This window comes from Hibiscus syriacus, unplaced genomic scaffold, assembly GCF_006381635.1.
Source record: "Hibiscus syriacus cultivar Baekdansim isolate YM2019G1 unplaced genomic scaffold, ASM638163v2 tig00110020_pilon, whole genome shotgun sequence".
In the NCBI taxonomy this organism is placed as follows: Eukaryota; Viridiplantae; Streptophyta; class Magnoliopsida; order Malvales; family Malvaceae; genus Hibiscus; species Hibiscus syriacus.
In genome coordinates this window covers 2,073,288-2,098,252 of record NW_024062568.1, presented here as the reverse complement: position 1 = coordinate 2,098,252, position 24,965 = coordinate 2,073,288, and the positions used below count along the sequence as shown (strand labels likewise).

General features: G+C 29.9%; 2 protein-coding genes and 1 non-coding gene across 6 annotated transcripts; 1 reads left to right on the top strand and 2 right to left on the bottom strand.

Annotated features, from left to right (window-relative positions):
* Positions 1-1,836: 1,836 nt before the first annotated feature.
* TRNAN-GUU lies at positions 1,837-1,910 on the bottom strand. The gene has a single exon. It is a non-coding gene; the product is annotated as a tRNA-Asn (tRNA).
* Positions 1,911-3,631: 1,721 nt separating this feature from the next.
* Positions 3,632-7,191, bottom strand: LOC120213226 (ras-related protein RABC2a-like). 3 transcript variants are annotated; one of them, XM_039211375.1, is made up of 7 exons: positions 6,862-7,191; positions 6,235-6,303; positions 5,618-5,622; positions 4,607-4,676; positions 4,403-4,524; positions 4,049-4,177; positions 3,632-3,900 (listed from the first exon to the last, which is right to left on the bottom strand). In XM_039211375.1, exons 1-7 carry the CDS (start codon positions 7,004-7,006, stop codon positions 3,787-3,789), a joined length of 654 nt encoding a protein of 217 aa, XP_039067306.1. In that variant the 5' UTR covers positions 7,007-7,191; the 3' UTR covers positions 3,632-3,786. The 3 variants fall into 3 exon arrangements, with proteins under 3 accessions (XP_039067306.1, XP_039067307.1, XP_039067308.1); XM_039211376.1 differs by lacking the exon at positions 5,618-5,622 and having other exon boundaries at positions 3,633-3,900; positions 4,607-4,678; XM_039211377.1 differs by lacking the exon at positions 5,618-5,622 and having other exon boundaries at positions 3,637-3,900; positions 4,607-4,672; positions 6,862-7,188.
* A 14,035-nt stretch (positions 7,192-21,226) lies between these two features.
* LOC120213224 (eukaryotic translation initiation factor 6-2-like) lies at positions 21,227-24,742 on the top strand. Of its 2 annotated transcripts, XM_039211373.1 has the most exons (9): positions 21,227-21,296; positions 22,947-23,005; positions 23,142-23,238; positions 23,310-23,395; positions 23,480-23,524; positions 23,757-23,887; positions 24,116-24,226; positions 24,326-24,581; positions 24,618-24,742. In XM_039211373.1, coding segments are annotated over exons 2-9 (738 nt in total). In that variant the 5' UTR covers positions 21,227-21,296; positions 22,947-22,995; the 3' UTR covers positions 24,620-24,742. The 2 variants fall into 2 exon arrangements, with proteins under 2 accessions (XP_039067304.1, XP_039067305.1); XM_039211374.1 differs by lacking the exon at positions 24,618-24,742 and having other exon boundaries at positions 24,326-24,609.
* Positions 24,743-24,965: the final 223 nt, after the last annotated feature.

Below are 24,965 nucleotides of genomic sequence, written 5' to 3'. Positions count from 1 at the left end.
CCTTCCATCACCCAAATAATAATTTGTTCTTCTAAATACTGAAAAGTAATAAAATTTCAAGATACATTACATGTAAGATCACTAGCCGATGAAGTGATAATTAAAACTTTTTTTTCTTGCATGATTGGTGTATATATTAAAATTATCACTATCCATATTTTTTTGTTCATATTAAGGGCTGCATCATGTTCATTAGTATGGAAGAAGAAACCAATTATTAACTGACTACAAAGCCCCCAACTTGTGTCACTATTTGATACCAAAGAGAGTTAATAGTTTGTTGAGTATACATTTGGCATCAAACACTCCTCTAATTAGGTTAATAACCCAAAAAATAACAAACGGAATTCAAACAATAATCTAGATGTCTTGAATTCAAGGAGTAGTGTCCACATGGTGTGCATAAAATAGATTCTGAACAGATAATAGTTTGAACATTTACTATTGTTAATCTTAATCTGACTCATCTAACAATCTTAAAAGGATATAAAACTAAAAAATTTTACACGGCATAGATAGATTGTGTCAATACAAATTAAACTTGAACATTTTCTTTTCCGATTCAAAATGGGTCCAACCATGAATTAAAAGAAAATAAAGAATGCTTATTTCTAAAGTTTAATGTAGTTTTCAAGTTAATTAGAATAGAAAGATGCAATTGGGTAAGAGTTGCATCCCAGTTGAAGCAAACGCATCAAATCCTTTTAAGCGTAGCACTTGTGACCATAATCACATTTTCCACTAGTTGAGGCCATAATCTCATGAAAACTCCCCTTCCCCTCTCTCATTATCACATATTTGAAATTAACATAAAGGATTACAATCACTTGTGCAATATTTCATCAATGTTTAGGTGAGTTGTGTAATTTACATAAACAGGAATACAAATAAAAGTTTAATTACCATATAAATATTAAAATAGTTCGTCTTAACATAGAGAAGAATCACTATAACTTAAAAAAAAGATGAATAAAAACTCTAGAAGAAAAAAAAAGACATCTTCAAAATAAGTAAAATATACAAAAGAAATATAAATATTATTACTAAAAATAAATAATCTTCTACTACCCTTACCCAATCTTACTAAACTAAATAATATGAATTTTAACTAAGTAAATAGATTGCGAAACATATTGTTGGGATAGCTCAATTGGTTAGAGCGTGTGGTTGTTAACCACGAGGTCGGAAGTTCAGGCCACCTTCTATCGGCCATGATTATTTTTTCTCTCTTTTTTAGCATAACTTTTGTTTCTCTCTTTTTTTAACAGAACATATATTTTTCCCCTCTTACACATCTACCAAGCCATCTACAAGGACAGAGCAAAGTGAAAATTTGCTTCAAGGGCAAGTGAATTAATTTCCATGCCTAATGTTTACAATTATCTACTCAGTTACAAATTTACAACTGCCTAAACTGTTCATCTGTTCACTGTCTCAAACTATATAAACACTTGAAAAATGAAAACAAAAAGGATGCTTTTAACCCCTTTTCTTCGATTTCTTGCCAACCCAATACATCCAAAAACAACCCTTTTCATTCATTTTAAAAGGAACTCAAACGATTTACACACACAAAAATAATCAAAGTAAATCCTGGATGTGAATCTCAAAGCCAAAACGATCATGCAAGAACAATAGTTAACCAAAAAGAGGATGGGATTTGAGTAAGGAGAAATGGGAAAAAACGAGATTGACCCATGCAGGTCTCGAACTTGCGACCTTCACGTTATTGGCACTGGGCTAATAATAGGCCAATGTTTTTGGTTTGAAAAGTTTATGACTATAACATTAATTTCTTAGCTACTACTTGGAGAGTAAAAATGGAGAAAATTGTAACGCTAGAAGGAGGGCTTGAACCTTCGACCTTGTGGTTAACAGCCACACGCTCTAACTAACTGAGCTACTCCAGCTTTTTGTGTCGCAATCTATTTATTTAATTCAAATAAAAACTCCTTTAGTTTAGCGAGGGTGGACAAAGACAGTAGAAGATTACATATTCATATAAATTATAATTCCAGTCAATCCAATTTAATTATAATTACATATTCATATAAATTATATTTTAATTAATAAATTAAAGTTTCCGGATCATGTTAAAGCAAATCATTTCCTTTTTCCATATTTTACCATTTTCCTCAAACATGCGAGTCCAAGCCGATATATGTATTTAACTGATTTATTATTAATAAATTCATTAATTGATTTAGTGATAAAATAAAATATTATTTTTCTTTAAAGTCTTGAGTTTGAACAGTTGTATTTAGAAAATGTATGTATATTATTAATAATTAAGAAAAATTATAAATAGATACTACTTTATCATCACCTTAAATTATTAAAAAAATTGTTTTATCATTGAATAAAATACTTTCATTTTAAGTAATTAACATAAGCAATCGAAAGATATGATATTAAAAAAAATTCAATGTTTATTAAAAGTCATTTTATCCTATATTTTTTTACTTAAAGTATTTTAATTCCAATATTTCATTTTAAGGAATTAATTGCATGTTCTCAAAGTATGACATCCATTTCAAATTGGTCCCTAAATTTTTAAGTGTTTTAATTTAATCCCTAAACTATTATTATCATTCTAAATTAGTCCTTAAACTTTTGAATATTTCAATTTCATCCTCAAACTATGCCATAATTCTAAATGGCCCTCAAAAACTTTTTTGCACATTCCAATTTCATCCCAAGCTATACGTATATATTAATCACATCCATTGTTAATAAAATCGTCAGGCCAACTGATATTATTATATATTTGAAAGAAAAAAAAAACAAAATTTAGGTTAAACTATGGTTGAAACTAATTACATATTTGGATGGATTTGGGGATGAAATTGAAATATTCAAAAGTTTGGGGACTTATTTAAAAATAGGGTGGTCACTTTTTCCTCCATTTAGGTTTAGTGAGATTTTTTAATGAGGCCCATGTTGTTTCGTGTTTTGTATGGATTATTATTAAAATCGTACGAAACCACTTTTTTTAAAAAATAGAATGCTCAAAAGTTAAAGGACTAATTTAGAAGGAGAGCTATAGTTTAGGAATGAAATTAAAGTATTTAAAAGTTTAAGGATTAATTTAAAATGAGAGTTATAATTTATGAACATATCATACAATTAACTCCATTTTAAGATAAAAAAAATTCCAACATTTTACTTTAACCTTTATTCATTTCTTTCTAGAGCATTTTATTTCTAGCATTTTATTTCTAACATTTTATTTTTATATTAAAAAAATATTTATTTTGAAATATTATTCAGTTTTTAACGAACGGTTCTTATCTATAAAAGAATTTTTTGTCCTAAAATAAAACATAAAAAGTTAAAATACTTTAAAAAATAAAATCAAAATAATTACTTTAAATTTTAACATTATGCGTAGATATCTTTTTACCAATAAATTATTGAAACATTGTATTCGAGATGATATCCGTTCAAATAAACAGAAATGAGTCGTCTTACATTACATATAATATATTTCATATTAATCTTATTTTTATTATTTTTTTCACTTAAAAATTCTTAAAAAAAATAATAGTAGTACTAATAATAACAAACAAGCATGAGACCAAAAACACATACGGGAAAACAAAATTTACATTAACCTAAGATGATACCATGTCTCCCCATGTTTCGAAAATTACAAATGATGGAATGACAATCGACTCCCTACCACCTTCTGTCTATCACTTTTAACCCTCTTCAACTATTGTGAAACTTCATCACCTAGTGTACCATTATTCCGTATTCGTTATACGTCGAGCGTCGTCAGATTTTTCATTGAGAGCAGCAGTCATTGTTGTCGGGTGCTTTCTGTGCTTGTTTCTGCTGCAAAATGTGTTTCTTGACCGCCGTCGACCCTTTCTCCAATAAAGAAGGTACCTCCAGAATCTGTAAACTTATAGAATGCATTAGCATGGCATGGACCAGAAATTACTCGGTGAAACAGCGTTGTATCAGATCGTCGGAGAACCTTATAAAACATTGGAATATGTTACGAGAATTAAATGGTCGAGGGATTCATCTCCAAGAAAATTACCTTTAAAATGAGATCTTTGAAGCATTGATGTACATTTGCTCTGGTTTTAGCACTGCATTCGAGAAAAGAACACTTACGTTGCTGCGCGAGAGCCATACCCTCTTCTCGAGTTACGGCCCTTTCACTGTCCTGAAAATGGCACATTTCTTTTTCATAAGAACTAGATATATCTCGAAAACGATACAAGATTAAGGTTAAAAACTCAAGTTGTATGCATCTATTTTAAGCATCCAGATGTTTGATTAAGCATCTTTCAACACGGAAAAGAATAACCGAGCACTGCCTTCTCCGTCATAGGCATTTAAGTTTATATATGACTATATGTAGACAGTGGGAGAAAAGAGAAGGGCTTACCCTGTCAACTTTATTGCCAACCAGAATCTTGATACACTCGGGATTAGTGGAGTAGAGCTCAACTTCCTTCGCCCAAATTTCAGACAAGTTGGTGAAGGTTTCGCGCCGTGTAACGTCGTATACTTCAAAATAACAAAGAGATAAGGGTATATACCATGTTCAGCAAATATTCGGGACTAGATGTTCAAATTTGCAAGGACATACCAAGGATAATCCCGTGTGCACCCCTATAGTAAGAGCTAGTTAATGTTCCAAATCTCTCCTGGCCAGCTGCGATCCGTAAGAGATACTATTAAAACAAGAATCATGTGCATGAAAAGTTCCCGGCTCGAATTCCACAGTAAGGGAAGTTAAGCAAGGCAGAACAAAATTTAGAATAACTTCTTATAAAAAATAAAATCATGCTGAACAACAAGAACTATATTGGATGACACTTTCTCTTCTAATGGAAAGCACAGAGGGTATATCCAAGCGTAAAGCTAAGCTTTGGCAATTATAACCTCCTGGTATATATTGTTTACCAATTTTCCACATTTTAAATCATCTAAAAGTTGATAATTCTTTCCGTAATCTCAATGATATCCTACAAGGAGGATCCCTATTACCATATAGAGATTGAATGAGAAAATTTTGAGAACACACTTCAAACTTCAAAGGAACCCCGTTGTATAATTTGCTACTGAACTTCCAAATACGTCTTTCCAGTTAAATAAATCGAATTCTTCGGCTCTATATTATCACGGGCATACTCCAAAAACTTTTTGGCCAATATTTACTTTTACATCTACCTAAATATCCACTTCTTTGGGTTCCATCAACATAGAAGCATATCCAATAGAAGAAAGATCAAATATACACTCATCAATGCTATCTTCACTAGTGGCATAAGATCACTCCCGAACGCTTCAGCAGTATTTGCATCAGGATTATAGGCTAACCAATTATTGCATGCGTACTTCAACATCTCAGAGTTTCTCCAACAATTGCGGCAATATTTCAAATTTATTTCGTTTCCAATAATCAGCACATCAATCTCAAAATTTAGGCCTGCATGTCCTTTTCCTTGCAACATAATAGATAAGTTTCTCCGGCTACCTAAGATCCATGAGGATACCCAATGCTTTCACATCACACCTTAGGAGCAGTCATTTGATTTTATCACTCTTTAAGGGACATTTGCTATCCTACAATATCATCCGGCGTATAAAGCACCGAAACTTCTTAGCCTCGATGACCATTGCAGATTTATTGGAATGTCTCAAACCTTTTTACTAGAACTTACTAGTTTTATAATTGGTCCATCAGGCATTCAACTAAAATCAGATTATAGACTTAGCCTCCAAAACAAAAAGGATTCTAAACATGAAGCAGCATATCCGATTCCATTGTGCTTTTTTTCTACTTTTCAAAATCCACTAGAATCATTTTATGTCCTCAAAACTTATGATATATTGCTAAGCTACTCCTCTCCTAACCATTTTGATTCAAAGATCAAACAGACACATCTTTTGAGATTCTCAAAATTTTATCCATCAATAAAAATGTCGAAATCTTGACAAATTCTGAGGTTAACTACTACTCCTGTACTTAACATCAAAAACATTCTTCAACCTTCCTGCTGTTTCCAACAAGGACGAAACATTTCAAACCCCACTTTTCTTTTCTCAATCAATACTCAAGATGAGTGCAGCAGAACATCAGCAGCATCAACGACCGGCCTCTCACATACAAAATAGTCGAGCAACGAACAAGATACAAAGGAGAAACACAGGAAAATATAGGTCAAAGTAAGAACAGCTAGTTGCAAAGCTTTGGCTATATCCATCAATTACCTGTGTCCCAGATTGTAAGCTTCAATCTTTTCCCACCAATTGTGACCATCTTGATTTTGAAATCCACCCCTGGAAACATCAAAAATAGCGAGCACAGTTCAATGAACATATGACATAAAGTAGAACATAAAGGCCAAGATATTGCTCAAGCATAGTACAAGAAGATGAACACAAAATACAGATAAAAGGGACAGCTTTTCATATAATTTTCCCCCTCTTACCCTCTACCAAGCCATGTACAAGGAAGAGGCTCCAAAGTCCAGACTAAAGTGCAAATTTGCTTCAAGGGCAAGTGAATTAATTTCCATGCCTAATGTTTACAGTTATCTACTCAGTTACAAATTTACAATTGCCTAAACTGTTCATCGGTTCACTGTCTCAAACTCCATAAACAATTGAAAAAACAAAAAGGATTGCTTTTAACCCGTTCTCTTCAATTTCTTGCCAACCCAATACATAGAAAAAGACCCTTTTCATTCATTTTAAAAGCCATTTACACACAAACACACACGCGCACACACACAAAATCAAAGTAAATCCTGGGTATGAATCCCAAAGCCAAAACAAACATGCAAGAACAGTAAGTTAGCCAAAAAAGGAGTTGAAAATAGAAAGTAGAGGAGTTACCAATGGTGGGAGAAAGATCATGAACAAAGTTTGAGATGAAAGTAACAAGCAAACTACTTTTACCAACTCCAGAATCACCAATCAACAGTATCTTAAATGAATAATCATAGTTGTTTCCTCCCCCCTTTGAAGAAGAACCCATCATATTTTTCTAAAGTGCAACAAATAAAAAAACTCTTTTTTTCCTTTTCTTCCAAAGATGGGTTCTTTCCTTTGTTCTTCTCTGTTCATCAAACAAAAACCAGTAAGGAAAAAATGGATGAAAAAAAAGGAAATTTCCTCAGGTAGTAGCAGACATTGGATAGAGAAAATGGTGGGGTTGGCGGGTTGCGTTTGTTAATAATATGTATATATATATGTTTTAGGTAAATAAAGCATTATTTTTCTGGGTTTTCATGTTCCACGCTCCATTCACAGCGGCCCAAAATATAGATTTGCATAGCAAATATCAACAAATAAAAGATATAAATCTGAGGCCGGATTTTTGGCATTTAATAGTTTGTCTGTTCCTCAGTAAATTGAGGGAAATCTCAAAGAAAAATATCTCTACGCCGTTACGTTAAGTTCTTTTTAATATATTGGATAAATAAAGTGTCTTACCTTGCACGAGTCAAGTTATCCTAATAATTAAAAGGATTGTTATTATTTTTTATAAGTTTTAAGTTTGAATATCAAATACTATAATGTTATTAAATTTTTATTGTTGAATGATTAAAAAAATTTAGAACAAATATTATATATAATCACTATAGATTAATTAAAACACAATATCATATTTATATTTTTTTAATATTTAAATATTCGAAGTAGATTTTAAAATTTTTAATTTTTAATTTTTAATTTAGATATATAATAAATATTAATATAATATAATATAATATTTAATTTTAAATAATAATATTTAAATTTTTTATAAATAATTTTTTTTAAATTTTTAATTTAGATGATTCAAAATTTGCATGAATACAATGACCAATTATATAGAGAGCAAGTGAAGCTCTTGCCCTTACCAAAATTTTTGATTTAATAATATTTTAGTCTCTTGTCGTTTAAATTAAAATAGACTTTTGTCTCCCTCAATTTTTAAAATAAATACATAATAAGTCTTTATTGTTTTAAACTTAAACATTTTAAACTTATATATATATATATATATATATAACCTATTGTCATTACTACTTAAACCATTAAATTTTAAAAAAATATATATGATAAATCACGTGATATTTTATATGTATATAGTTATTAACGTGATACAATATTATATCAGAAAATAATTTTAAATTTATAAAAATATATAATTTTTAAAATTGATTTTTATAGAACATCATGATGTAATTATCATGTCAATAATAAAACATAAATAAAATTAAATCGCAAATATTATATCAGAAAATAATTTTAAATTTATAAAAATATATAATTTTTAAAATTATTTTTTATAGAATAGCGTAAGATGATATAATTATCATGTCAGTAATAAAACATAAATAAAATTAAATCCCAATTGACATGTTAGAATTATCTAAAGTGATTATAAAATAATATTTATTTTAAAAAAAATAATTATTAATAACATAAATACATACATAACTACTCAAACTCAATACATATAAAAAGAATAACATGTTATTTTATTATTATCTTTTTAATGAATTCATATTAAATCATCAAACATAATTAAAACTCTTTCCAACATTATTTTCTTATCCATAATATTTATACTCAAAATTTCACAAAAATAAACATCAAATGTCTTCCCACTTAAATCTATACACGTTAAAATCAGATATTGATTAAAAAGCAAGTTCAGCTAAACCAAAACACAAACATTTGGTGTGCAACAGACCAGATGCAGCAATTTAATGAAATTTTTCTGGCAAATGTAAGAAGAGATGAAGTCAGCGAGAGGCGAAGTCACAATCAAAGGGATGGTGCGTGGTTAGCTAAACGGCCTCATCATCAATCATGGGGTCACCGTTTCGTGGGGAACGAAGCCACGTCGCCATGCGAAACCCCTAAGCTCATCAACGGTCAAACGTTCTGTCTCCCCTGCCCTCTTGCATTTTATCCCTCCTCTCTACAAAAGTATTAGATGAACTTTAATTCATTCCAGATAATAAATTTATCCATACTATTTTTAAAGATGAATCTTCATTCCTTCCCTACATATAATTAAGAAATAGATAATTATTTAAAAATTCTTTTAAAATAGATAAATTTTATTAGTTGAGATTATAAATAATATGGTGAATTAGATCCATATAATAATTTTTTATTTTCTCTTGTTTTATTTTCTTCAAGGTTAGTGGTGAATATGAAGTTCACACCTAAATTTAAGGGTAATTTATCATCAATCGAAAATACTATTATTAAAAGTACTTTATTATTGGTTATCAACCTAAACTAATATTTATGTCATAATAGAATTGGCGTTTCTCTCGAAATATCACTCTAACCCTATATATTTTTCTGTCAGACATCGTTCAAACTATATTTCATGATCTAATACCTTTTGCAGGAAGGCGTACCCCCTACACCGTACTTTACGTCACGTGGTCGAATGTGCGCTCCCCGGGACGCGCCTTACCAAATGTGTAAAAAATTCGGATGTTAGTGTAACACCCCCAACCCGTATCCGACCCGGATACGAGTTCGAAGTGTCACATTGACTTTTCAAACATTTATTCGTATAAAATAGTGAGTAATTCAAAAACTTGGATAACATTTAACTTATTCAAAACGTTTACAAAATATATCAGAGTTCATACCATTTATATCTTTAGACTACATGCCAACTACACTCTATATACCGTACATATATTTTCTGATCTGACAATTGGGTAAGGAGAATTGACCTGTCTTGCTCCTCTTAGCTCTTTACTCTTCTCACTTCTGTAACCTACGGGTGAAACAATCACACGCTAAGTCGTTGACTTAGTGAGGCATAAAACATATAATAAAACTCTAACTCGTAATCATGCTTGAACAATTTCTACTAACATATCACATACAAGCATCATACCCACATATACATGTAATGATTCTTACTATGCACCTTTCTTATATATATATATATATATATATACATATCCACGCATACATATAATTATCTTATTTCCTATCATTATCATATTATCACCTTTCATATTTCTATTCTCTTGTTCATATAATCAATTAAGCTCATATCATATATCTTATAGCATATACAATAATCACTAACACACATATATCATATACAGTACATTCCATGTTATCTCTTATTAGCCCATGTGCACCTGTGAGAACTGTAGATATGTGAGTCTATTGAGGTTGTGCACCACTATGCTGTCACCACAGCTCATATAAATGTCCCGAAGGACCTATCCAGAGGTCACAAAGACCCCGGTAACTATCCAGAGGTCATAAAGATCCTCGGTAACTGTCCAGAGGTCATAAAGATCCTCGGTAACTGTCCAGAGGTCATAAAGATCCTCGGTAACTGTCCAGAGGTCATAAAGATCCTCGGTAACTGTCCAGAGGTCATAAAGATCCTCGGTAACTGTCCAGAGGTCATAAAGATCCTCGGTAACTGTCCATAGGTCCCGAAGAACCTAGGTAAACTTTCCATATGTCTCGAAAGACATAGGTAAACTCTCGACTCTTGGCATGCCAACTATACCCCTAGCTCTCATATCACATAACATGGGCATTATCATTTATAACATTTCATATCACTTGTTATTTCTTTTCTATCACATACCACATGTATGTGTAACCATATATCTCATATCACATGTATCACAAGTGCATGTATTCACGTAGATCGTTTCATATAACTTATACCATTTCTCATTTGTTCATATAACTTGCATGTCATATCATGTAACATATAACACATAATCATATAGGCTTACGGTTTTATCACCTATCATGTTATTTCACTTATACACTTTTATATCACATAAACTCATATATATAGATCATGTCACATAACTTATCTCATAACTTATTTGATATTCCTATATATTCTCATCTTATAACTTATATTACCTATGCATATAACCTTATGAGCTATTCTTATATTACCCTATATCAACCATACTTTGTTTATCTCACTTTTCATATCATTCATTCAAAAGCATGTTAACACATATAATCATGCATACATACAATTTATGTCATGCATATACATATAATCATATATTCATGCATTAAACATAGGAAATAGACTTGTCACAAGTCTTGTTTCCATTTAGCACCATAAATGAATTAATATGCACTCACCTGGCCTCACTAGTCCATTTAAATCTCTTATCTTCCCTTTTTATCGATCTTACTTGTCAATGATTCCGGAACTCGTTTAGGCTCTGAATCTACATAATTATACATTTTAAGACAATTATTAGATACCTACACCTTTTAATTGGATACTAGCAACTTAAACGAACTTATTAAACCAATATTAACATTTTCCTTTAGGGGGGAATCGGTTCCCTCCTGTGGGGGTATCGGTTCCCCTCTGGCATTCTGGAATTCCATGTTCGTTTGAGGGGGTATCGGTTCCCCTTGAATGGGTACCGATTCCCCTTGCCCAGAAATCACATTTTTGAGCTCGAAATTCACTTCATTTCAGCTCCATACCTCATACTTCACTTCCATTAATATTCCTAACTTTCATACACATAATTAAACTCGTTTCTACTCCATAATCACTTCCTTAAACTCAAAATCCTATCTTTTACATGATATTCAAGAATCATACTCAAATACCAACATGTTCTAACTTTAATCCTATCACCTTATACTTCTTAATTAGCTTGATAACAAGTCAAATCCAACTTCTAATTCTTATTATGACCTCTAATCCAATATTTCATTCAATGACTTCTAACCTTTAATCTCCCTTAACTTACAATTCTCTGAGTTTCTACAACTCTTTTTCCTTCTATAATCTTTCTTAAGGCTTCCATAATTAAAACCATGCTTGAATTTGAAGGATTAATCAAGAGAAATTAAACTCACCTTAGCTTGGGCTCTTCACGTTAAAGAAGAAAGAAGAGTCAAGAGTTATCTGGAAACTCTTGTTTCTTTCACTTGGATATTATAATACCCAATATCTATTATTTAATTATTACCTTTGCTCAATGACCCTTTTACCCTTTTAGTTCTCATTCACTTAATAATTCATTAATTTCTATTAATTTAATTTAATTTGATCACTGACATTTTAAAATCTTACACTTTAATCACTAACCCGGTATGGAGGATGTTACAGTTAGTTTTGTAAATATTTTTAAACGGGTGCCAAATATGTCATTAATTTCTATTATGGTGACATTTGTGTAAAAACATCAGCATTTTGAATTGTCCATATACCCCACATCGCACGGTTTCAAGTGAACTGGCTAGGGTTTTAATGAAATGGGCAGTGTGTGTAGTGGTTGAGTTTATTAGTATTTTAGTGCCACAAGTTTATTTTTTATAATAATAAATTTTTTATAATTTTAAAAATTATAAATTTCATATATTTTGAAAAAATTATTTTCTTTTAAAATTAATTGTTTAAAAATATAAAAATATAAAAATAAACTTTTAATTACAATTAAGGGATCAACTGAATTATTATTCATTAATTTTTATTTTTTAACAACAGTTAATAATGTTTATTTATTTTAATAAAATTATTTTGATTTTTGCATTAAAATTATACAATACGTATAATCTAGTATAGGAAAACTTTGAGGGTAAGTATTTTAAAATATGAATAATTTTATAAAAGTTTTATAACTAGTATTTCTTTTACAAAATAATGATGATGATGATGATAATAAATATTTTATAATTTTAAAAATTATAAATTTCATATATTTTTAAAAAAATTATTATCTATTAAAATTAATTGTTTAAAAATATAAAAAATATTAAAATAAACTTTTTAATTATAATTGAGGGATCAAATGAATTATTATTCATTAATTTTTAACAACAGTTAATAATATTTATTCATTTTTAATAAAATTATTTAAATTTTTTCATTAAAATTACACAATACATATAATATAGTATATAAAAACTTTGAGGGTAAGTATTTTAAAATATGAATAATTTTATAAAAGTTTTATAACTATTATTTATTTTACAAAATGATGATGACAATGATAAATATTTTATAATTTAAAAAATTATAAATTTCATATATTTTTGAAAAAAATATTGCCTTTTAAATTTAATTGTTTAAAAATATAAAAATATTAAAATAAACTTTTAATTATGATTTAGGGATTAAATGAATTATTATTCAATAATTTTTTTAAAATATATGAAATTTATAATTTTTAAAATAATAAAAAATTTATTATTATAAAAAATAAACTCGTGACACTAAATATTAATAAACTCAACCACTATACACACTGCCCACTTCATTAACTTGTGGCAAGACCCTAACCAGTTCACAACATAGAACTGTGCGGTGTGGGTGTCTCCACAATTCAAAATGCTGACGTTTTTACACAAATGTCACCATAATAAAAATTAATGACGTATTTGACACCCGTTTAAAAATATTTACAAAATTAACACCTGAATTTTTTACACATTTGGTAAGGCGCGCCCCGTGGCGTAAAGCGTGGTGAGGGGGCGCCTTCCTGCAAAGGGTGTTAGATCTGGAAATATAGTCTGAACGGTGCCTGACGGGGAAATATATAGGGTTATGGTGATATTTCGGGAAATACGCCCTTAGAATTAATAAAAAGTTTAATTGCAACTTAAAATTTAATTGCAACTTAAAATGCTCTAGATTGATTCAACTTAATGTTGAGTCTTTCAAAAATATATAGAGAGAGCATTTTAAGTTACAACTTGAAATATTAGCAAACATATAACATTTTAAGTTTGCAACTTAAAATGTTACTAGTAAAATAACATTAAGTCGGTGTTAATAATATTTTAAATTTCTAAATTTTACATGAAATATATATTACAACAAGTATTAAAACTTAAACTTTAAATTTTGATACTTATTAAAAAATTTAAAATATTATATATATTGACAATATTTTAAATTTTCTTGATAATTATCAAAATTTATTCAATAAATTTCTTTGAGGTCGCTTAGTCATACCACCCAATATTGGTTAAATATGAAATCAAGCGTGAACCAAGAACAAGTTTATGGTTAGATGTAATGGGCCGCCATCTTCGCCTGAGACTTCAAGTCCACTCCCAACTCATTTTCGTTTTCATTCACGTGGATTTTATTTGAATTTCCAAAGGGGTGTGTGAACCCAAAAAAACAATAGTAACTGAAAAGTGAAACATGATTAAAGAAAGGCAAACTACTTTATTGGTCACCTAATTATTGGGTTATTTTTATTTTGGTCATCAAATTAAAAAAATCAATTTCATCGTTGTTACAAAAAATTATTATTTTAATCATTTGTAGTTTTTTTAATATAAATATGTGATGTATAAAAGATAAGGTGATATATATTTAAAAACATTCAACCATTTGACAATAAACACTTAGACTCCTAACAACCATTTAACAATTAATGGACAATCTTCATCAAGCAATGGGTTATCGAGTAAGACTTTTATGCGATAACCTATCAACTATACGTCTAACAGAGAATCTAGTCTTTCATACAAGGACAAAACATATAGAAGTGCACTACCACTATGATCGCGAGAAGGCCCTTAAATGTGAGATTAAGGTGGTGCCAACAAAGACAAATGAACAAATTATAAATATTTTCACGAAGAGTTTGATTAGATCAAAGTTCGAGAAGTTCAGAGAGGCACTCAGAATGATCTGTAAATCATCTATGGAAAGAAGTTTGCATTGAGGGGAGTGTTGAAATACAATGCAACTTCTAGATAAATATATATAATTATTATTTAGAAGATATGTCTTAGGAATATTCTAGATTAATATATAAAGAGTATATATATATAATTATTCATAAAATAATTTAGACATTTGTTATATATATGATATTATATCTAGAATTACCTATTAGAATAATCTAGATATTTGTAATGTTATATATTAATATGTTGACATGTGTCAACAATCCAATGGACACGAAATATACAAATAGCAATGATTTTTACTATTGTTGTAAAAGTGAAAAAAGGGAAAAGAGTGTCAAAAGTGTCCGTTAGAGAAAGATAGCTTAGAGTTAGAGAAGACAAAAGTAGTGGGATAAGTGTGTAATATTGTGATTGTATATTGTATTGATAAAAGTGTTCTATTCTCTTAAGTTTATCGGTTAAACATTGGTTTATTTTAAGTTAGTAGTGCACTTATGTTAGTTTTATTATATAGTCGACCATGTCACCTGATTGATATATGGTTGGCTCTGCCGCCTGAATGATATATAGTCGATCTTGATGCCTAAGTATTATTGTGCACTAAGAATTTATATAATTAAAGGCTAACCAACATCAAAGAGTTGGTGTAGTATTAGTGATATATCTCGGGTCCTCTATAGTGAGTGAGTTGGGGTCATCGAAGTTTCCAACACTCAACGACAGGGCAGCAATTATGACAGCTACAACATCCACAAAGTCGTCTTTATCCGAGAAAATAATGGTGGTTTTTACACTATTGACATTTTCATTGATGGGCCTTTAGAACCTAAACAGAATAGGTCGCGTCATGTCCTTCCACTGGTATTCGACACTGCTAATGTAGACTCGGTGGTGCCCCTACCTACATGAAACCCATAAAAAATTGCATAATTGGATCCACAAGATCTCCATCGAGAAGGGATGTTGAAGCTTGAATTGGTGAATGCCCAAATTATGATCAACGTTCTCTAGTCGAGTATATGAGCAACTGAGGTGCGAACTGTTAGAACCAAATCATATTAAACATGATTTAATTATAGCGGGAAATTTTGAGATTTTACCTAGAAGGTTGAGATTTTGAAGATTATTTTATATCTTAATCTTATGATACTTTAATTTTATTTATTAATTTATTTCTTTATTAATGGTTTAAAAAAGTTATAAAACATTTAAATTTATATTAGATGAATTTAAACTAATGATTAAAATTAAAAATTAGGGTAAAATACATAAATAGTATATTGATTATAAGATATTGCTTTGTTGAGTCCCTCGACTATTAAAAGTTACAAAATGATCCTCGACTATGAGGAGTTGCTTTATTGAGTCCCTCAACTATTAAAAGTTTCAAAATTATAACACCCCCAATCCGTATTCGACCCGGATCCGAGTCCGAGGTCTCACATCAAATTTCAAAACCTTTACTTATTCAAAATAATGAAAATTTCCCGCTATAATGAAGCTTCATATTATTTCAAAATAAATGTAACCCCCTCAGACCGATGCGGATAACCCGATTCGATCTGGAGTGTCACATTATGACACCCTAATCAGTATAGGAAACTTTTATTAAAACATGTAAATTATAAAATGATTTATCATTATGCATAAATAAAATAGATTTTTAGACTCGTATATAAAAAAAACAATTACATGCCCCCTAATCACATGTACCATACTCTGATAACAACACCTGAAGAATTCCCTTACCGAAGTCGATAACTGCACGGGTACAATTCTTTTAACCTGCAATAGTGAGTAATAGAGTGAGCTTCAGAAAGCTTGCTGAAGAATGTGCAGATACAGATAAACATATATTTTCTTATCGGATAAGACATCTACAAATCTTTATGTTGAGTAGAGATCCTACTGATATTTCATGTAGTAAACTATAGTGCTTTCAGTTCAGATGGAAATATTTCGGATGTCTAGGTTCAAGAGATCATAATAGGTTATCTAGTGTGTTTCCGTAAAACCAGTAAAAATACAATTTTTTTAAAACACATATATATATGCCCCCATCCGTCACGAACAAAATGTGTAGGTTCCCAGAACCATACAACCCCGTCACGTATAGTAAGGCCCTGAGCACAAAGCCGAGGAACCTGCAAGTATTCTTCCTTCAATAATAAACCCAATAAAACATGTTCCGTCCGTAAACGGATATATCAAAAATCAAAACATAATTCAGGTCAAGTATCAGATCATAATCCATGTCATGTATCAGATCAGAATCCATGTCAGTATCAGATCAGAATTCAGGTCATGTATAATAACATAACTCAAATCGAAAATCAGATAAAATATTCATATGATTAGGGAACACACCAGAGTTTACGAATATTATTTAGAGGTACTGGATAATCTTATTTGGCAGAGAAACACATATATTCAGTACGTCGATAGAATGTTAAAATTTAGAATCACTATTGGAAGAGATCAATAACTGATGGAATCATCAGTTATTCAGAATGAGACTTGAGCTGATAAGGAAGAAATGAAGGTTCATGACATTTACAGTTTGTGTCGATCTATCGGATTATCGAAATAACCCAAGCTGAACAACTTCTAGAACTAATACATGTTGACGATCTATTCGTTGTCCTTCCAGGTACTCACTCTTTAATACCAACAATTATTGTTCATAAATCATCTTTGAGTCATCGCTGAATGAATCTTCCAATGGCCTTTATTTCATTTCCTCACTTCAACAATATCGGGAAATGCTGGCGTACTTGATTTTTGGTTCATAACCCACAATAATGGTACACTATGTAAACTCATCAGAGTTTTCAGACATATCCAAATCACTTACTTAATACTCAGTCATTGAGGTTACTTAGTTCATTTAATAGTCAAGTCCAATCCAGTTACTTCGGAGTTTTCCAGAGTAATTCGTACGTTTCTGAATTTCGGATACATATTGTACTCCCGTTCAATTCAAATTGGTCTTCGTGGTTGATTTGTCTAATGAATATCCATTTCTTAGTACCGAATGCTATCTAGTGTTGAGCTGAGCTGAGTATTTCCAAACTTATCATCGATCCAAACTTAAGGGGACGAACAAACATTCAAGTGGTACTTATATCATTCAGGAAATGATATAGCATTAGCGTTGGTTGACAAACTTAAGCTGCGTTCCATAACTTTTAAGAGCAGTACAACATCCATGTTTATTTGGATTTCTTAATTAATCCAAGACATTTATTTATTCTAGGCCATAAGGGTATTTTGGTCATTTTGATGCTCAGTTTGATTTCATTCATTTCAGAGCTCGAGGATATCCAATCATTCCTGAGCTTGGTGATATTCTTGATCATTTTCATTCTAAGGATATTCTGGTCATTTTACAGATCAAGTATATTCCAATAATTCATTTCGTTCGATCTTATTATTAAATTCAAACTTATCATTCATGTAAGTCGAGTATAGGAGCAACTGAGGTGCGAACTTTTTAATTATAAAATAAATACTAAATTTGTGGAAGCGTACCTGAATCTAATGTTGGATATTACCTAGAAGGTTGAGATTTTGAAGATTATTTTATAATTGCTATCTTTCAAGAAGATAAAATTTCCTAGAGTATGAACTCTCTGACGGGATAAGAGAAAATACAAGATGATTTATTTTTTAGGGGCCATAACCCCTTTATATATATGATTTAAGAATAAATTATTGTATGTAATTATAACTCTGCCCCTCATCAAATTATAAATACAACTTTAATAATATATACATTTTTATTTTCATAATACTTCTAATACTCTATGATTTTATAACATAATTGGTCACTTAATTTATTTCATATTTTAGGACAACAATATACATTATAAATATGTGTCCATAATTATAGATTTTAATCTAACACGAATCATGGGAAAGCGTATGTAATTAATATATGTATTGTCGGATTTTCGTATTCATATATGAATCATTGTTCACCAGCACGGTTGTAAAATTGTGATGACATTAGCATTTAGTATGTTTGTTGTTGAACAATGTTATAGATTTTTCCTGGTTGTGTAAGCCCCTGGTTGATACACTGTTAAATCTATCCAAAATAGGCCAAAGTTCACGATCATGATTTTAGTCTTTAATATATATATATATCATGTTCATGTGATACTATTGAGTCCAAGTTTAAGTGAAAGAAAGTCCAAGTTTAAGTGAAAAAAAATTTTGAGTAACATCAAGTACGAACACATAATTTTATATTGAGAGATGAGTTTGTAAAATTTTAAGGGGAGACAATTTTATAAAATTTTAGAGTGTAAAAATATATTTTAATAAAAAAATGTCAAAAAAATCTAAAAGCATATAAAATAATTTATAAATTTGTAAGGAGATAATCATTCTTACCCGCGGCTCATTCCATCCCTAGTAACATAATTATAAACAAGAACAGAACTCAAACACTACATTAGAGATAACATAAAACTCTTCTCTCGATTTGGTATTTGAAAATATTTATTCTTAATAAGATACTTTTATTATTATTATGTCAACTAATTTGATACTTACTATTGACTTCGTTAAATTATTGATACCTGACATTATGAGGTTATAACACGTGATAATATTCATGTTATTATGATACTATCATTATTAAAAAATTACTATAAATACAAAAAGAATATATAAAAGTATTTATATATTTAAAGTTCTTTTTTTAACTTACATCGACGAATTGTTGATTAATGTTGATTTTATTTATACTTTTTAAAATTTCTTATTTTATAGAGTTTTATAATTTTATAATTTTATTTTTAATATTTTTAAATACGTGTTTTTATTTATTTAAAATTATCAATTAAAAGTTTAAAATTTTAAAAGCATCTAGTCTTTTACATTTTGTATTTTTTAAAAAATTTCTTATATATGTTTGAATTATATATATTCCAAGTATTTATATTTTCTGTTAGTGCAGTTTTATTTAGTTAATTAATTTATATTATGGAAAATTCAAAAAATAAATATATTTTCAAATTTCTTATATCTTTAAAATTATATATATTTAACAAATTTATAATTTTAAGATATATATATTTTTTATTTGTTTCTTTTAGAAGATAAATTAGACGTTTTAAAATTATAAATTTTTTCTTAGGGTATATAAATATATTTTTAATTTTGTAATAAATTTTATAATTTTATACAAATTTCCGACAATGATATCCTTGCCAGGTGGCGCCATGTCTACTTGTTAAATGCTCATGACTTAATGACGGTAGTGAGAAATACTAAATTAGTGGCTGATTTGCTATTGTAGGATTCTTGAACAAAATTTGGTTGAATTAAGGTATCACTGTGATTATTTCTCAAGATGATGTGAATGCTATAATAATCAGAGAGTCGCAGGGAACATAGTGTGTCTTTCGGGGAAGACGTCGGGAACACAATGTGTCTTCCTCGTTTTTATGCCGTTGAACAAAACTGAAGACACTATTTTCTCGATTACTTTATGAAGATACACTGTATTTCCGACGTCTTTTAACAGGTATTATAACATTCATACTATACGAAAAAATAATTTCGGTAAAATCTTATTTCAACCAATAACTTTTTTCACAACACTATAAGAGCAATTCAACCTAAATTACTTAATGGAACGGAAATACATGTCTCAAGTTGAGAGTAAAAAAAAGTATCAAGTTGGAAAAACAGTGCATGATACATAAGTCTTTGAACCATAATTCTTTTAATGTAAATAGAAGTGACTTTTTTTTAAAGTTAATATTAAAATTAACATATAATTAAGGTATATGTCTATAATCATTAACCCAATAAATTAGTTATCTGATTGGAAAAACTGTGCATGATACATAAGTCTTTGAGCTATAATTTTTTTAATGTAAATAGAAGTGACTAATTTTAAAAAAATTAATATTAAAATTAACATATAATTAAGATATATATCTATAATCATTAACCCACTAAATTAGTTATCTGATCATATAAAGGAAAGATTAAAAAATACTAAAAAAAATTGAATAAAAGATAGATACAAATAGATCTAATTATATTGACAAACAAATCACAATATTATTATCGTCAATCACAAATCAGAGTCGAGCGTTATGAGAAAGCTATCTCCAAATGCAAGTCAAGTGTCCAAATATATTCCGATAGTCCAAAACAGAAAATATCAACAAGATAATAAATAAATTCATCTTGATAAGTCGATGTGTCGTTAAATCCAACCATGAAAAAATTAAACGATCAAATAATAAAAAATAAATAAATTATCAGAAAATATATCATAAAGATAGAGTTATTAAAAATTTAAAAAAAATAATACTAATAAATAAATTTATTAGTATACTAATTCTATTAGTGTCACAAAATTCTCTTATTTTTTTAATAAATTCAGATAATTATAAAAGAATGTCTTATAATATAATTGTATTTCTGATTTGCAACGAATACTTATATTTATTGGACAATCAAATTGTATTTAATAAATTTCCTTTTGCATTAAAACCCCTCCGAATCTCACACTAATATCTCTTCGCACATCTCCCGCCGTCAAAAAAAAACCTTACTTCTTCCTAAGCCCCTCTTTTGCCTTCCAATTACGAATCGGTAGAATCACAAATAAGGTAATATCTGAAACCCTAAACTTAATTTGAAGAAAAATCCTTTTCTGCTTGAGCCATGAGATTTTCAGTTGTGTTATCACCCTGCTATGTTTGATTGGTTTTCTTCATCTCACTGCTCGTTGTTCTGTCTCATCTCACTGCTCGTTGTTCTGTCTCATCTCATATACTCTCTCTGTTTATTGGTCATCGGTGTGAAATGTGTTTACACCGCTAATGAGGTCTGTTGCGGTGGCGGATGGCGCGCCACCGCTATTTGGAACCCTCACTTTCTGGGATTTAACAGTTTACCTATTTTTTTGCCTTGTTTTACTGTGTGAGTATTTGATTAAGTCGAATTAAATGTTTTGAAATTAATTGAGTTGACGAGTCTTATTCTATAAATCAAATTTTATTTGTTTTTTTTTTCAGAATCTAGTTTATGAAATTTGAATCAATTTATTCCCGTTTTTATTTAAAATTTAATCGTAAATATTTATAAATTTATGATATTTTTTTATTATAATTTGATATACGAATATCATATAGACTAGAATTTAAAAATTAATCCACTAATTATTGAAAATTTGATGTTATTCGAGATTTATTTTATAACTTAACTTAAATTTGAGTTTTTTTCAGTTGAGTCAGTCAAATCTATTCAAGTTTTTTAACGTCGAAAAATTCGTTTTTTTTCTACTCAGTAGAGTGTGAACGGATACTATCTCTCCCTGTATATTTTTTTCCTTTCTTTTCTTTGGTTTCTTCGGTTCAATAAGAATTGTAAGATTTTTGAGACTTAAGTTTTCATATTTATTTATACATTTAATTTTTGCCTTAAACCATACTATATATATATATATATATATATATATATATATATATATATGGATGGATGGATGGATGAATGATATGCAAAATTGCTGATATTGGCCTTAACATAATCTTTCTTCTTTTTGTTTCTGTTGGCATTTGGAATTGATGGTTAGAGCCTAGAGGTTTGTATTTAGTGGCATCAAATATGATATTTCCAAGCAGTTGATTTAGATGATACAGTTTTAGCGAAGCATTTAGCCCAATGATGTGTTTCTGTGTTATGTTGGATCGTGGAGGAGATGTGTAATGAGTTTTATTTATAAAAAAACAACTTTTTATTAGTTGTTATTTGATATCCATGAAATTTCTTTTGACCCTTGTTGTGTGAACTCTTGTTTTGGTTTTTTATCGACCTTCATAGAGTGTAAACTTACAAATTAGTTTACCTACTGTTTATGTCTTTGACTTATTAATGTGATCTTTATTCTTTGTAATCGAGTTACATGAATGAGGGCTAAATGTTGAGAGATAGTTTCGGATAAACTGAAACAACTAGTATAATGTCTACTAGATCATTGGGGAAAGTGCAAAACATTGTGCTTTTGCATTGGAGAAGTTTTGTTTGAGCCTCCAATGTGATCATTTTTAAATGTTCTATTAAGCACCTTTTTTTGGGGGGGGGGGGAAATGTATGAAAAGTTTGTTGTTTGAACTTGATCGCAAGTTTTATGAAAGTGTGTCTTGTTGGAATATGTTATTATGTATGGCGATATGAGGAATATAATTTTCTTTTCTAATCTCAGAATTGTATGATTCTTTTGTTTCCTGGTTGATTAAAACCCACCCTTTTTGTTGCAGAGCTTCTTCCTTTCTGTTTTCATCTTTGATCAATCGTACCCTCTTGATAATGGCAACTAGTAAGTTTCACTTCAGCCTTCAATATGTATATATATCTAATATTCTTTTGATATATTACTAAGATCATGTATATTGATTGGCATTGTATATACTAAGATCACATATATCACGAGTCTCATATTGTAATTTTTGCAGGGATTCAGTTTGAAAATTCATGTGAAGTTGGAGTCTTTTCCAAGCTGACCAACGCTTACTGCTTAGTTGCAATTGGAGGGTCAGAAAACTTCTATAGGTGAGCATGTCTTCTGCAATTTTCTTTTCCTATTCTTGATAATGTATTAAGGTTATATTGGCACCTTGCAGTGCTTTTGAGTCGGAGCTAGCAGATGTCATTCCAGTTGTTAAGACCTCTATTGCTGGCACTAGGATAATAGGACGGCTATGTGCTGGTGAGAAATTTTTGCGACTTTCACAATCTTATCTGTTTGGTGCCTCTGACTTCAATTATCTGAGCTTTGCTTTTGTTCTGACAGGAAATAAGAATGGGCTACTTGTTCCTCACAATACAACAGATCAAGGTAACTTTATGAGCTATTTTGAAGGATGAATGTAATGTCGTTTGACGTTCTTCTATTATTATTTTTTATTATTATTACTAATCTGGATCTGTACTGTGGCATGTAAATCCTAGTGGCTTTTAATCACATACTCTGTCGTTAATTTGAAGTTTAAACTCTGTTGTACGTCACTATTTTTAAAGTTTAACCACGGTTTCCGATATTAATGTTGGATTATTCTTTCTTATTGAAGAACTTCAACACTTGCGAAATAGTCTACCGGATCAAGTTGTTGTTCAGCGGATAGAGGAGAAACTTTCTGCTCTTGGGAACTGTATTGCTTGCAATGATCATGTTGCTTTGACACACACTGATCTAGACAAGGTAAAATTCTATATGCCATTGTAATAATTGATCGATATTTATAATGCTGTTCTTTTAACGGATCAACTATATCCACTTTGAGTTGGCCTTACTCGGGTGAATTTCTATGCATATCTCATCGGTGTGTTATTTTAGTTTTGGAGTAAGATGACAGGAGCATGTCTATTCTTTTGTATCTCAATATATTACAATATGTTTATAATGCTGTTGATCTGCAATTTGAACCAGGAAACTGAGGAGATAATCGCTGATGTTCTTGGTGTAGAAGTTTTCCGGCAGACAATTGCCGGTAATATTCTTGTAGGGAGCTACTGTGCCTTTTCTAACAGAGGTGGCTTGGTAAGATTGAATCTCGCAATGATAATTACCTCTTGTGTGTGTGTGTGTATATATATATATATATATATATATATTGATTTTGGGTTTTGGATGGTTCAGGTTCATCCTCATACATCCATTGAGGATTTGGATGAGCTTTCGACACTGCTTCAGGTTCCATTGGTGGCTGGTACTATCAACCGTGGGAGTGAAGTGATAGCTGCTGGGATGACCGTAAATGATTGGACCGCCTTTTGCGGGTCGGACACAACGGCAACGGAGCTTTCGGTGATCGAGAGTGTCTTCAAGCTGAGAGAAGCTCAGCCTACTGCCATTGTCGAGGAGATGAGGAAGTCATTGATTGATAGCTATGTTTAATCTTTTGTTTTGTTATGTGTCTTTTATCTAAATTGAAGTGCCCCTACATAAAAATGCTATTGCAATGTTTCATGTGATTTTAGAAGCTAAGAAACAGAAGCTTCTTTTTATGATGTGATGTTTAAAATTATGTTGAGAAAACCAAGTGTATTTGATGAACTTATATCTTAGTTTTTAGAGTAAAACTCGTAATTACTCGTAATTAAAAATGTATAAAGATATATTATAGTAACTATCGTTAAACTTCTCTTATATAGAGTGAAAAGGATATTATAGTAATTATTTTGGATCAATGAATTTTTTATCCAAACACGACTTCATTTAATTTTGACACTCTTCCACAAAACTTGTCCTAAATTCAAATTTCAAAAAGTAAATTCAC